Source organism: Antedon mediterranea, chromosome 9 (genome assembly GCF_964355755.1).
Source record: "Antedon mediterranea chromosome 9, ecAntMedi1.1, whole genome shotgun sequence".
NCBI lineage: Eukaryota > Metazoa > Echinodermata > Crinoidea > Comatulida > Antedonidae > Antedon > Antedon mediterranea.
The window spans coordinates 1,035,237-1,048,922 of record NC_092678.1 but is presented as its reverse complement, the minus strand read 5'-3'; the positions used below and the strand labels follow the sequence as shown (position 1 = coordinate 1,048,922).

At 35.0% G+C, this 13,686-nt stretch overlaps 1 protein-coding gene across 3 annotated transcripts in view; it reads left to right on the top strand.

Moving 5' to 3' along the window:
• The first annotated feature begins 128 nt into the window (after positions 1 to 128).
• The window catches only part of LOC140059128 (dynein axonemal heavy chain 12-like), a 41,349-nt gene continuing 27,791 nt past the window's right edge, over positions 129 to 13,686 (top strand). For 2 of the 3 annotated variants that reach the window (XM_072104971.1, XM_072104970.1), the window contains exons 1-24: positions 129 to 257; positions 685 to 992; positions 1,360 to 1,386; positions 2,037 to 2,226; positions 2,580 to 2,655; positions 2,955 to 3,309; positions 3,913 to 4,258; positions 4,560 to 4,651; positions 4,912 to 5,090; positions 5,481 to 5,742; positions 6,399 to 6,605; positions 6,978 to 7,099; positions 7,264 to 7,519; positions 7,882 to 8,067; positions 8,410 to 8,610; positions 8,939 to 9,255; positions 9,563 to 9,845; positions 10,243 to 10,649; positions 10,742 to 11,030; positions 11,172 to 11,318; positions 11,549 to 11,794; positions 12,081 to 12,310; positions 12,683 to 12,866; positions 13,219 to 13,443. In XM_072104971.1, coding sequence (XP_071961072.1) covers positions 699 to 992; positions 1,360 to 1,386; positions 2,037 to 2,226; positions 2,580 to 2,655; positions 2,955 to 3,309; positions 3,913 to 4,258; positions 4,560 to 4,651; positions 4,912 to 5,090; positions 5,481 to 5,742; positions 6,399 to 6,605; positions 6,978 to 7,099; positions 7,264 to 7,519; positions 7,882 to 8,067; positions 8,410 to 8,610; positions 8,939 to 9,255; positions 9,563 to 9,845; positions 10,243 to 10,649; positions 10,742 to 11,030; positions 11,172 to 11,318; positions 11,549 to 11,794; positions 12,081 to 12,310; positions 12,683 to 12,866; positions 13,219 to 13,443 — 5,121 coding nt within the window. In that variant the 5' untranslated portion in view covers positions 129 to 257; positions 685 to 698. The remainder of the gene's footprint in view (positions 258 to 684; positions 993 to 1,359; positions 1,387 to 2,036; positions 2,227 to 2,579; positions 2,656 to 2,954; positions 3,310 to 3,912; positions 4,259 to 4,559; positions 4,652 to 4,911; positions 5,091 to 5,480; positions 5,743 to 6,398; positions 6,606 to 6,977; positions 7,100 to 7,263; positions 7,520 to 7,881; positions 8,068 to 8,409; positions 8,611 to 8,938; positions 9,256 to 9,562; positions 9,846 to 10,242; positions 10,650 to 10,741; positions 11,031 to 11,171; positions 11,319 to 11,548; positions 11,795 to 12,080; positions 12,311 to 12,682; positions 12,867 to 13,218; positions 13,444 to 13,686) is intronic. The other variant, XM_072104972.1, reaches the window with a different exon arrangement.

Sequence of the window (13,686 nt, the reverse complement as noted above, 5' to 3'; positions counted from 1 at the left end):
CGTAGGTTGCTAAGCAGCGCCACTTGTGTCAATATCAGCCAATTGAAAGTTTGGATTTTATATGTAAGGTCAAATTCTATCCCATCATTCTTGTATATTTCCGTTTTAGATTGCCATAACAACAAATAACGACGAAGAAGCACAGAAAGTCTGTGACTTCGACAGTTAATTGCTTATGTTTTGAAGAAAAATTATCAAAGCAAATGGCAACAATCTCAATATAAATAGCATAATAATTGTTTCTTTAGAAAATTAAGGTGAGTTTTCAAAGAGTGATCTGTATTTTTTGCTATAAATGACGGCATGGTAGGGCCTAGGCTAGTTTAAGGTAGGCAATGAATGCCAATGTACTGCCTGTGCGCGGCTGAACGACTCTGACTGCCTGTCACATGCACTTTTGTGTGGTGGCAGAGACTATGATAATAGGCATAGGCCTAGGCCTCGAACTAGCTAGCCCAGTATACTGAAGATTCTACCATACCTTATCAGTCTTAGGCCTTACTCTATTACTGTATAGGTCTAGGCATAATAGGACTAGGAGTATACAATAGGCTACACAGTATATTTATAATTATATTATAATATTATTATTAATAATAATATTAGCCCCTAGCCAGGCTAGGCCTAGGCCTAAGTAATATTAAATTTATTAACGGATCTCCTTATTAACATCTATTTTTCCAGGCTAAAATAAAAAGATGTCTTCAAAAGCTAGAACTTCTTCAAGACCATCTGCAACGGCTTCTTCACGAAATGGCGTTCCATCAGGGAAGATTCCACGTCTTCCCCCAATCAACACACCAGCCAGCATGCTGTCAAGTAGCACAAAAGACTACAGCAAGAGCAAGTTAATGACGTATCGTCGCTCAAAAGAAATGCAAAGTCTCCTCACTAATATTCTTTACACAAATGCAGCGAAAGCTTACGAAGAAATTGAGGAGATTAACAAAAAAGCTCCAAAGTTGCCAGAGCATCCTTCTTACCCAATCTCGGTAAGTGTGAAGGATGGCTAGCCTAGGCCTAGGCCTAGTCTGAAACCATCTGGAGATTACTTAAAAAGATTCCCTATTTAAATTTAATGGCCTGTCACTCTCCTCAAAGTTTCTTGAATTTTTGGTTCGTATTCAAGAATGTATTATTATACTATGCATTTGTTTTAGAATTTAATTTTTTTATTAATTTTTATTATTGTTTTTTAAATTAAATTAAATGTTGATACTTTAAAAAAACAATTGACATTTTCGAAACAATTGACATTTTCGAAACAATTGATAAATGAAATATTCCAAACAAAAAATTGTAAATGTTGTGAAATTTTAATTTGTGTATTATCAATGTACCCATGTACTTTACACACAGATGATGGGTAAGGATAGAATGTCACGGGTAAGTGATTGAAACAGATTTGATGTGTAGTGCACTGTCTTTGTTTGTTGTATCCACAGATCCCAGCACTTCCATTGCCTTTTTCTATTCACAGATTTGATGTGTAGTACTGTGAAATATCCCAGCAATGTCATTGCCTTTTTGTATTCACAGATTTGATGTGTTTCTTTAAAACCTGCCAGCACTGCCATTGCCTTTTTTGTAGTTGTATGTAGTTCTGTGTAGAGTACCGTAGCACTTTCATTGCCTTTTGATGTGTGTAACACTTGTACTGTTGTAACTACCTTACCAGGAAATATAAAAACACTGTGTTTATTGCACTTCTCCACCACTTTACTGTACACCTCAAGTAACACCTTGTTCCTTGTAGTATTAATGCTGTCCATTTCTGATTGTATCCTGTGAGACTTGTTGCAGCTTAAAATACTGCTTCTTTCTACATTAATAATGATTTTCATTGAGTGCTATGTTCTTGTTTGCTGTGTTTAATATCATGGTAACATTTGTTGTTATTCGTTTAAAAAGTATACAGTTTTCTACTGTATTTGATGATTATTTGGTCTATCACATAATATAACTGTTTCTTGTATTTAAATTAGGTAAATGTTTTCCTATAAAAATGTAACCATTGTTTATCCATCTGTCTACAGCAAAATTACCTTTTTCTGAAAGAATGTGTTGAAAGCAGCCCAATTGTGCCGATGGAATCTCATTGGTTTGAGTCCATCTTAAGTCTGATACCAGAATGTTTAAGAACTGGTAAAGACATACAAGACTATATACAAGAACTATTTGAAGAAGTTAAGAATGATTATGAAAATAGTATGAAGAAGGCAATGGGTAAAGTAACTGGTCCATGTCAATCTTATAATATTGTAATTTAAGAAAGGCTATGCTTACAAAGAACGTGATGGGCGAGTGAATGGTTTGATATATCTTGTAAAGCTCTGTCTACACTATCAAAATTTATGTGACAACAGAAATGTGATGTGCCCATATATTGACATAATGATGTCATATCACTACTACATTTGGACATATCACTATTATCATATTTGAGCACATCACACTTTTTTTGTCAAACTAGTTTGATAGTGTAGACAGAGCTTAAAGGTGTTTTAATAATTTGTTTAAAATACTCTGTCACACTACTATGATATTTAAATGGTAAAAATATTTGTTAATACCTGTAGTTCAACACGTTCTTGTGAAGCCAGACATCAAAGGACTTGAAGGAGTAACAACAGGGCCACCACCCAAGGAACCAGTGTAAGTAAAGTCAACTATTTTATTTTAGTACTGTTAATACTTCTTTGGAAGTTGAGAATGAACTTCTCCAAATGCAGTTTTTCTGTCACAAAAATTTGTACGACATATAGTTATTTAAAGCTCTGTCTACACTATCAAACTTTATGTGACAAAAAATTGTGGTGTGCCCATATTGATATGATGATGTCATATCACTACCATTTTGGGCATATCACTGCCATATTTGGGCATATCACTACCATATTTGGGCATTTCAAAGGGTAGATGTTTCCTGGATATAATATAACTTTATTTTTCAGTGACTTGGATTACTCCAGTCCATGGCACGATGATTTTGTTGAGGCGGTTGAACAGATCCAATCAAACCTACACATCACACATCCATCTATGCAGCATGTGCTTCAGCTTGGTCAAGCTTCACTGGGCAAGCTTCTCTTAGTGGATCTATCAGGGGTTCGCGCTCAAGGTCCCATCGAGATTGAGCATTTAAAGAATGATGTCATTCTAGAATGTGAGAAGATGGAAGAGAAGTTGATGCATAGCTGGTGGCCTGATGTCCTCAATATATTTGTAAATAAAAAGGATTTTGTTGACATCAAACCAGACCAGTTGGAGTCATTTTATGCTAGTGTATCAACTCTAATATCAAACCAGGTTGGTACACTGTAAACACATTATTCAAATCAAGTAAACTATCATTTATTGTCATTTGTTTTAAGAAAAAAGCATAGAAATTCTCTAAAGCTCTAGCTGTCTGCACTATCAAAGTTTATGTGACAAAATGTGCTATGGACATGATGATGTCATATCACTACCACCATGTTTAAGCTTATAACCACAATATTTGTGCACATCACATTTGTTTTGTCAAACTAGTTTGATAGTGTAGACAGAGCTTTAGATTGTAAGAAAAACATTATATTTACGCTTTGTAAGCAAAATTCAACTAAAATATGAATACAAAAATGAAATGGTTAGTTTCATTATGTGGTTGACTTTTTTGCAATAGTGTCAATTCTTGTACTGTATGACAGAGACAATATTAAATAAGAATACAGTTGAACCCCTCTGTAAGGACACACCTATTCAGGGGACACCTCTAATATTAATGGGATACACCTATTCAGGGGAAACCCCTATTAATAATGTGAAATGAATGAGGGGCTGTGTAATTAACATTTTAAAAGGGCACTTTGTTGTTGGGTCATATATTTTCTAAAATAATGGCATTCTATTTTCTTTTGTGTTTTTCTTTAGCTAAAAGACCTGATAGTTCGCTCCATCGAGGCCTGGGTGAAGCTATTTGATCCGTCCAACACATTTCAACTTCCAGTATTCAAAATAGAACTTACATTTGACAGTGACAAGATGGAGTTTTACCCGTACTACTCAGATTTGGAAGAATGTCTTTTATTTGTCGTCGAGCAGCTTACAAAGACGATGCTGAATGTCCCGACGGTACAGTCGTGGTTATCGGGAACAAATGAACTGTCAAACATTGACATTGCTGTAGCAGATCATGTGATCACCAGGGCTAGGAAGACATTGAAGGAAGCATGTTTGGCGAATTTTGAAGGCCCAACAGAGAAATTAGAATTTTACAGTAAGTCTGTCAATAGTATAGTAGTAATAATAATAATAATAATAATAATTAGGTGATTAGTGAATGAATGTTTTGATTAAATTTTCAAGTTGTAAATAAGTAAGATGAAAGGATGAATAAATGAATGAAATGAAATATGAATGAAATGAAAATGAATGTTTTAATACAATCTTAAGTCAATCCTGTTGTAAGTTAAGTAATGTTTTGATACAATCTTAAGTCAATCCTGTTGTAAGTTAAGTAGGTCTGTGAAGATCATTAGTATTGTCGTTACATATTTCATACCTTTCATTTTCAACAGTGTCCAAATTTAACTTTTTGTGCAATGGAGAGGCACTTGACAGAGTGCAGACTTTTCTTTCTGAGGAACACACATTTGAAGAGTTCCGTGAGGTAGGCCTTTATTTGCTACCACAATTTAATGTATTTGTTTTTTGTTTCCAAGTTTTGATTGGTGTGCAGTGAATTGAAATTCAACGTGCAAGTTGCCCGAATGGCAGCTAGATAAAAGCTGTTACGAAATCTATTTGTATGAGAGATGATGGGCTGGTAACGTCTACCGCTATGTAACACCTCAAATATATTATGCATGGGATTAGTATCTTGCAATATAGAATTTGTTTTCTTTTTATCAATTTATCTTTGTTTTGAAGATTATTGAAGAGTTCCAACAGATAGCTCGTAAGATCATGAAACTAGACAGCATAATAAATTTTGTAATGATCAGACTGGACTGCGAGGATATAAAGAAAGGTCTTGCGGACAAAGCTCGCGGCTATGCTTCAACGCTTCTGGATCAAGTTGCTTGCAATCACAGAAGTGAAAACGAGAGGTAAGCCTACAAACAATACAATATATTTTCGTGAGGTAATTTCCTGAATGATCATAATCAAAATGGATTTGGTCTACAAGCATTCCTGCTCGCAGCTCGTCATCCATTCATAGAAGCCTTGATGAAGTCAGCCTACCTGGTGGTGACTATAGAATGGTCCCGAGATAACGACTATACTTCGGCTTTAGTTGATAGAAGATTGAAATGTTTTGTTAGAGATAGAGTATACGATGTGTGATTATGTAAATAGTTAGTATATTTTTTCTATTTGCAAACAACAGTTTGTCCTGTGAAAAACAGGTTGTAGCAATCTTCTGCCTACATAACAATGAATCTTTCAATCGTAAAATCTCAGTTTTTTAATATCAATGTTTGTATTTTTTTGCTCAGTATTTGCCGCGAGTTTGAGACCATCAGAGACCGAGCCCTCAAGATCCCTGAAGACTCTGAAGAAATGATGAGTATGATTACATACATTAAAAGAGCTCGCGTTGACGGTATCAAAGCTCTTAACACTCGTATCATTGAGTCTGTACAACGCATGAACTACTTACTTGATGTTTACTTCTTTACGCCTGATCACATGTCGCTGAACGCTACTGTCTTGCTCTGGCCTCGGGAAATACAACCGATCTTCGACCAGAATGACGAGGTAAAATATTTGCATCAGTGGAAACATCATCTTCATTCATTTATATCATTTTGATTTAATTAAAATTTTTTATGGCATGCCAATCTATGTTTTATATATATATTTATATATTTTATCTGTATTTTATTGTTAACCGTTTTTGATGTTGTATTGTTTTATGTTTCAAACCTGTTAGTGGCGGTATTTATCGCTGTTGGTTTTAATTGAATAAAATAAAAATAAAAAATAAAAATGTAAAAATATACATAAAAGATTGTGTTCTAAGAAAAAAATACTTTATATCGCAACAAAAAAAGTTATTATACATCAAGTAAGATAAGGTAATCTTTATTATTCCATCATAAAATATGTTGGAAATTCATTTTCCAAATGGCGTACACATACAAAAATTCATTTACAAATTGAAAAATTATGTCTATTATGTGTTAAACAGGGAGCTTATAACCTAAAACCAGAAAGCATAAATATATATTGACTATGTAGTGTGTGCGATTTGTACAACACACTGTCATTAATTGCAGCTGAAAATAAGCTGTTGCAGAACCTATTTATATACAGTACTATGTTCTACTTCCATCGTTTATGTTGTCAGATTATTTGTAAAACATTGTATATATTTTGTCATTTTTATGTGTGAATTTTCTTTCTATTCTTAGCTTGTTGACGACTCAAAGAAAAAAGGAGAAAGCACCGTACTTGAGCACCGAGAGAAGTGTATGTTGGAACTGGAAAAGATACGCAAGCGAGTTGCAGAGTTCTCAGAGTATGGCGAAATGGACATGATGGTCCAGTATGTTAATGATATACGTGCCGTGCAAAAGAGAATAGCAGAATCTCAGGAAACTATTAAATGGGTTAATAAGGTAATGATGACGAAACATTGGAAAACCATCTGGTTTAGATTTATCAAATACTTCATTGTAAAATAATTCCATTTGTTTTGATACACCATGTGTATGGATGCATGTAATTGCAAAGGATTTGTATATTAAGAAACAAACATACTCTCTCATAAATAATAGCTTAAAAAAATCATTTTAACATTGTTTGTAAATTGATCATTTTGAATAATTCAATTTTCAAAACCACCTAAACGAAATATTTTTAGATATTGTTTTTCTAAAATTGATGGTCTATTCTGTAAGATAACAAGAACTGAACTAAATCTTTAGCTTTGACCTAAACAAAAATGAATGAATGTGACTCATTTAAAATGTTTGTGTTTTTTTTTGTAGGAGGAAGCACTGTTCAAATGGGACCTGACAACATACCCTGAAATTGAAGAGGTCACAGCCGCTATTGAGCCTTTCCAAAAACTCTTTTCATTGGTTGTTAAGTGGCAGAGAGCAGACAAAAAGTATGTATTAGTTATTTTGTAGCTTAAAATGACATTGTAGCATAATCCATAGTAGTTGGATATGTTTTTGTCTCTTATTGGGGTAGATGTTTTTTTCTCATATTGGGGTCGAAGGTCAATGTTTTATTCATGAACCATAAATATTGATTGTTGGCTTTTTTTAGATGGATGGATGGTAACTTTCTTGAACTGAACTCGGAATCTATCCAAGAAGAAGCAGACGAATTTGGAAGAGACATCTACAAAATAACTAAAGTATTTGTGAATCAGAAGAAACGAGATGACGCAGAAAAAGGAAAGACAGCTCCGAAGAAAAAGAAACAAATAGGTGAACAGAAAGAAGAACCAGAAGAGGAAGAGTCTGGTATGGCAGCTATCAAAGTCTGCAAAATTGTTCAGGATCAGATAACAGATTTTAAGGTAAGAAATCAAAATTTTTGTTTTACTGTTTATTTTGCTGTTGTTATATATCTCTTGTAAATACCACATGTGCAAACTAAGGCTCTGTCTACACTATCAAAATTTATGTGACAACAAAATATGATGTGTCCATATATGGACATGATGATATTACTACCATATTTGGCCACACTTTTTTTGTCAAAACAGAGGCAAAGCTTTAGTTTGCAACCATTAGGGTATCATTATGAATAACATTATACATTCACTAAAAAGTGTCTAATAACGCATTTGATGTTTGAATAAAATACCTTCCTTGAACTGTTTCTTGTCCAATTATGGACACCCCTTTATCTTATACTTCATTATACTTGTTTTCCCAGGAAAATATTCCTACCATTGCAATTCTGTGTAATCCTGGCATCAGGCAGAGGCATTGGGACAAAATGGGGGTAATAGCCGGCATGGACCTGACACCAGACTCTGGAACAACTCTACGTAAAGTGTTGAAGAAGAATCTAGGAGCCTACATGGAAGAGTTTGACACGATCAGTGCTGGTGCTACTAAGGTAAATGAAATTAGTAATAATTGTCAAACATTTCTTCTTCAATCCATTCATTTGTCCATCTTTCATTGACTTGCTGATGAGCACCTTTAAGTCACTACTCAAAACTCACATTTTCTGATATTTTTGGCAGCGTATGAGCAATGACTGTTGGAATGGTGCTATATAAATCGAACAATTGATTTATTGATTGATTGCTAACCATTTTGATTTTCTACTGACCAAGTTTACATACATACATAGTTGTTTCCTCATGTTAAATACAAACTTATGATTATTATTATAAATTTGTCCTTGCATCAATTTGTACGACCGGTAGGAATTTTCTTTTGCAATTTATTTCAGGAATATTCTTTGGAGAAAGCAATGCAGAAGATGAATGAAGAATGGGAATCCATTGCGTTTAACCTGACAACGTACAGAGACACTGGTGTAAACATCCTGGCCTCTGTGGATGACATACAAACGATGCTGGATGATCAGATTGTGAAGACTCAGACCATGAGAGGATCTCCATTCATCAAACCATTTGAAAAAGAAATTAAGGTCACCATTACTAAATTTACTATAATATATTTTAATTTTGTATTTATTTAGTTTTATATATTTAGGCAAATTGCCAAGAATAAGCATAAGCAAATATACACAAGATGCTCTACATAAACTTAAGTAATAACAATTTTAAGTAATAAAAATAAGTCTTACTTACAGGTCTTTAGGGTTGAATTGTAATTTGTCACTAGAAAAAATCCTGACATATAAGTATAACCATTTAGCCAATTTTCTATCTGCTGATAATTAAGTAAGTGTCAAATGTCACACTACACATGTTTGTCAACTTGTTGATAAATTAAATCACATTTTACAAACTTAGGAATGGGAAGAGAGATTACTTAGAGTACAAGAAACTATTGATGAATGGTTAAAAGTACAAGCTCAGTGGCTGTATTTAGAGCCTATCTTCAGTTCTGAAGACATCATGCAGCAGATGCCTGAAGAGGGCAGGCTTTTCCAGACTGTCGATCGCAACTGGAAGGACATAATGAAGCACACAAGTAAAGACCCAAAGGTGTTAAATGCTACGTCTTTAGGAGGGATGTTAGAGAAACTACAGGATAGTAACGGATTACTGGATAGAATCCTGAAAGGCCTCAATGCTTACCTTGAGAAGAAGAGGCTGTTCTTCCCAAGGTTTGTTTTTTATTTATTGGTTGTTTTTTATTTGCTGTTACTGTTAACTGGTTTGCTGTTACTGTTAACTGGTCCCGTGAACGGGTCGTAGAGTTGCTTTGCAATTGAACATTTTACCAGTTCCCTCCACAACTATCGATTATGTGCCAACACATCTGTGTTTCTGATTTTACTTACTGCAAAAAACTGCCATTGCGGAATTAAGTAACTGGCCATTCATAAGGAAGGAACACATGTACACACACATGATCCTCATAAATAAAACAATTATTATAAAATGATACAATAATCTATCTTTATTATCTAGATTCTTTTTCTTGTCGAATGACGAAATGTTGGAGATTTTATCAGAGACCAAAGATCCAACCAGAGTACAACCACATCTTAAGAAATGTTTTGAGGGCATTGCCAAGCTAGAGTTTTCACCTTCCCTAGACATCCTAGCGATGTTCAGTAGTGAAGGGGAGAGGGTGAAGCTCAGTCAGGTTATCTCTACGTCGGAAGCAAGAGGTGCCGTTGAGAAATGGTTACTTCAGGTTCAAGATACTATGATGGCCAGTGTCAGAGATGTCATTGAATTGTCTCATGAAGTAGGCTTTAACATTTCTATAAAAAGATAGTAAAGCTTGATTCCCACTTAATTCAATTCTTTATTAATACAATACATCAAAACAAATAACATTTTAATGTTAAATTCACTGAACTTAATATGTTTTTTTAAATTCAATTCACTTTTTTTTTTTATTTTTTTTTTCCATGGACAAGAAATATGATGCAATGTATAGGCAAAGAGTACAGATCTTAAGCTCTGTCTACCAAAATTTATGTGACAACAAAATGTGCCTATATATGGACATGATGATGTCATATCACTACCATATTTGGGCACATCACATTTTTTTTGTCAAACTAGTTTGATAATGCAGACAGATCTTGGACTATATGCATCCTATTATTGATATATTACATTTTCTTTATTTTGTTTAGGCATATGCTATAGAAGCCAGAGAAGATTGGGTGCAGGAATGGCCAGGCCAAGTTGTGCTTTGTATCTCACAGATTTACTGGACGATAGAAGTGCATGAGGCCATCCGTGGTGGTCCGCAAGGCCTACGTGAATACTACAACAAACTACAGAGCCAGCTGTCTGATATTGTGAAGCTTGTCCGAGGTAAACTCTCTAAACAAACAAGGACAACACTAGGAGCACTGGTCACTATAGATGTCCACGCCAGGGATGTTGTGGAAGAGATGGCCGAAAAAGGAGTGGCTTCGGAAAATGATTTTAACTGGTTGTCGCAGTTAAGATATTACTGGCAGAATTCTAACGTTGACGTCAGCATCATTAACGCAACAGTTAAATACGCTTACGAATATTTGGGCAACTCTGGAAGGTGAGTTACTGTTTTTTTATTTAAAACATTTGTGAATGTTTTGATGAGGACGACTTTTGATAATAATTCCTTCCATTTTATTTTGTCCACAGATTGGTTATCACCCCACTAACAGATAGGTGCTACAGAACCCTCGTGGGAGCGTACCATTTGAACTTAGGGGGTGCACCAGAGGGCCCAGCAGGCACCGGTAAAACAGAGACCACTAAGGATTTGGCCAAGGCATTAGCTGTACAGTGTGTGGTCTTTAACTGTTCTGACGGTCTGGACTACTTGGCTATGAGCAAGTTCTTCAAGGGTTTAGCCAGCTCAGGTGCCTGGGCGTGTTTTGATGAGTTCAACCGTATTGAGCTTGAGGTCTTGTCTGTGGTAGCTCAACAGGTAGGTTATCTGTCTTAAGATTAAGAATTACACTGTGCCCATAAATGGACATGATGATGTCATATCACTACGATATTTGGGCACATCACATTTTTTTGTCAGTGTAGAGAGAGCTTAAAATGTGCACTTTTTTTGTTATAGATTCTATGCATTCAAAGAGCTGTAATGGAAAACCTAGAGACGTTCATGTTTGAAGGAACTGAGCTGGTACTAAGACCATCATGCTTTGTTGCTATCACAATGAACCCTGGCTATGCAGGTAGATCTGAACTACCTGATAATCTAAAGGTAAGCCATGTTTAAAATATTTATTACCAGAACAAGGCCAAAGGCTAGACGGAAGTAATAACAATGAATATATTTATTTTGTTGTCGTGGGTTGTCTATGGTTATCCTATTTAATGCTCAGAGTCTAGATAATTCTAATAATCAACAAACATTCTAAAGCGCTCTAATCTTTACAAAATAGCGCTATATAAATGTTGCATTATCTACAGTATCTATTTGTAATGTTGTAGGTGTTGTTCAGGACTGTAGCCATGATGGTACCAAACTACGCAATGATTGGTGAGATCATGCTGTATTCGTATGGCTTCATTGACGCCCGTAACTTATCGGTGAAGATCGTCACAACGTATAGTCTGTGTTCTCAGCAGTTGTCGTCACAGTTCCATTATGATTATGGTATGAGAGCCGTAAAGGCTGTACTCGCGGCAGCCGGCAACCTGAAGTTAAAGTTCCCTGATGAAAATGAAGACATTTTGGTAAGATGGTTGTATAATGATATGCTTTTTGATCTTATGTCAAATTTTTTTTAAATGTCGCAATAGAACCATGTTTACGACATACTTTAAAACTTGCATTGAAACTGTTCCAGACTTGAGTTCCATTTCATTTTTACCATTAAAATCACATTCTGAATCTCAGAATTTCTTGAAAACATATTTGGTTAACCCAAAAGTGTCTGCAGGTATTGAGAGAGTTAACTGTATTGTATTTCTAAAAATCACAACTTTTTTTTCATTTTTTTCTCTCTATTTTTCTCCTCAGTTACTGAGATCAATTCTAGATGTTAATTTACCCAAGTTCCTATCCCACGACATTCCACTGTTTGAGGGAATCATCTCAGATTTGTTTCCTGGTGTCGTTCTCCCGCAAGCGGATTACAACATCTTCCTGACAAATGTTCGTGAAGTTTGCCAGAAAAATAATTTACAACCGACAGAAAATTTCCTGGAGAAGATTATTCAAACGTATGAGATGATGATTGTTAGGCATGGGTAAGTAAGACTGATATTACAAAGCTCTGTCTACACTATCAAACTTTATGTGACAAAAAATGTGATGTGCCCATATATGGACACAATGAGTCATATCACTACCATATTTAAGCATATCACTACCATATTTGGGCACATCACACTTTTTTTGTCAAAGTATTTTGATAGTCTAGTTGAGTAGACATAGACTTCATACGTATGTGCATGAGTTGAAAAGTGACACACCCAGTGAATGTATGCTGTTTATGACAGACACCCAGTGAATGTATGCTGTTTATGACAGACACCCAGTGAATGTATGCTGTTTATGACCATGTAATCTGGTGCAAAGCTTGTTTGACAATAAATAAATAATATATTTTTTCTTTTTAGTTTTATGTTGGTTGGTGGGCCATTCGCTGGTAAGACAAAGGTGCTACATACACTTGCAGAAACTCTCACTCAACTCCATGAACGTGGATTGAACTCTGAGGAAAAGGTCATCTACAGAACGGTCAACCCAAAGTCTGTGACCATGGGTCAGTTGTTTGGACAGTTTGACCCTGTGTCCCATGAGGTAAAATGATGAGTTTTTTTAAAAAATTAAATTTTGGAAGCTTGTACCAAGTATTTAATTCATCCCTTACTCTATCTACACTATCAAACTTTATGTGAAAAAAATGTGATGTGCCCAAATATGGTAGTGATATGACTTTTTTTGTCCCATAAAGTTTTATAATGTAGACGGAGCTTAAAAGTAAGAGTGTGTATTAAAGAATTATTAAAAAGACATTTGTTGAGAAGGATCTCAACTGTGTGTGATTTAGGTAGGGATACAGGCATCACATGTTTCACATATGATTCTGTATTACAGAGTTTTCCTATGATAATCAAATGAAGTTTTATATTTTCTTTTGCTATTTCTTCAGTGGACAGATGGTAACGTAGCAAACACGTTCCGTGAGTTTGCGTCAACTGACACCCCCGATCGTAAGTGGGTGATATTTGACGGTCCAATCGACACGCTCTGGATCGAGAGTATGAACACGGTGCTTGATGACAACAAGAAACTCTGCTTGATGAGTGGAGAGATTATACAGATGTCAAATACAATGAGTTTAATCTTTGAAGCTATGGACCTTTCTCAAGCTTCTGTGAGTAAACAAAGTCTTAATGCTTTTATTAATTGGCAACTTTATTGTAACAACAAATATATCACAAAAGATATTAAAACGAAAATAGCAACAGCTAGTCACAAGCCTGGCCCCTGCTCAGATTATAATACTGCATACAGTACAGTTCTTTAACTTTGATTTGAACTTTGATTTGATTTATTTCGATACCATACTACATAAATAATAAATAAATAAATGCTAAAATAAGAACAAACAAAAACT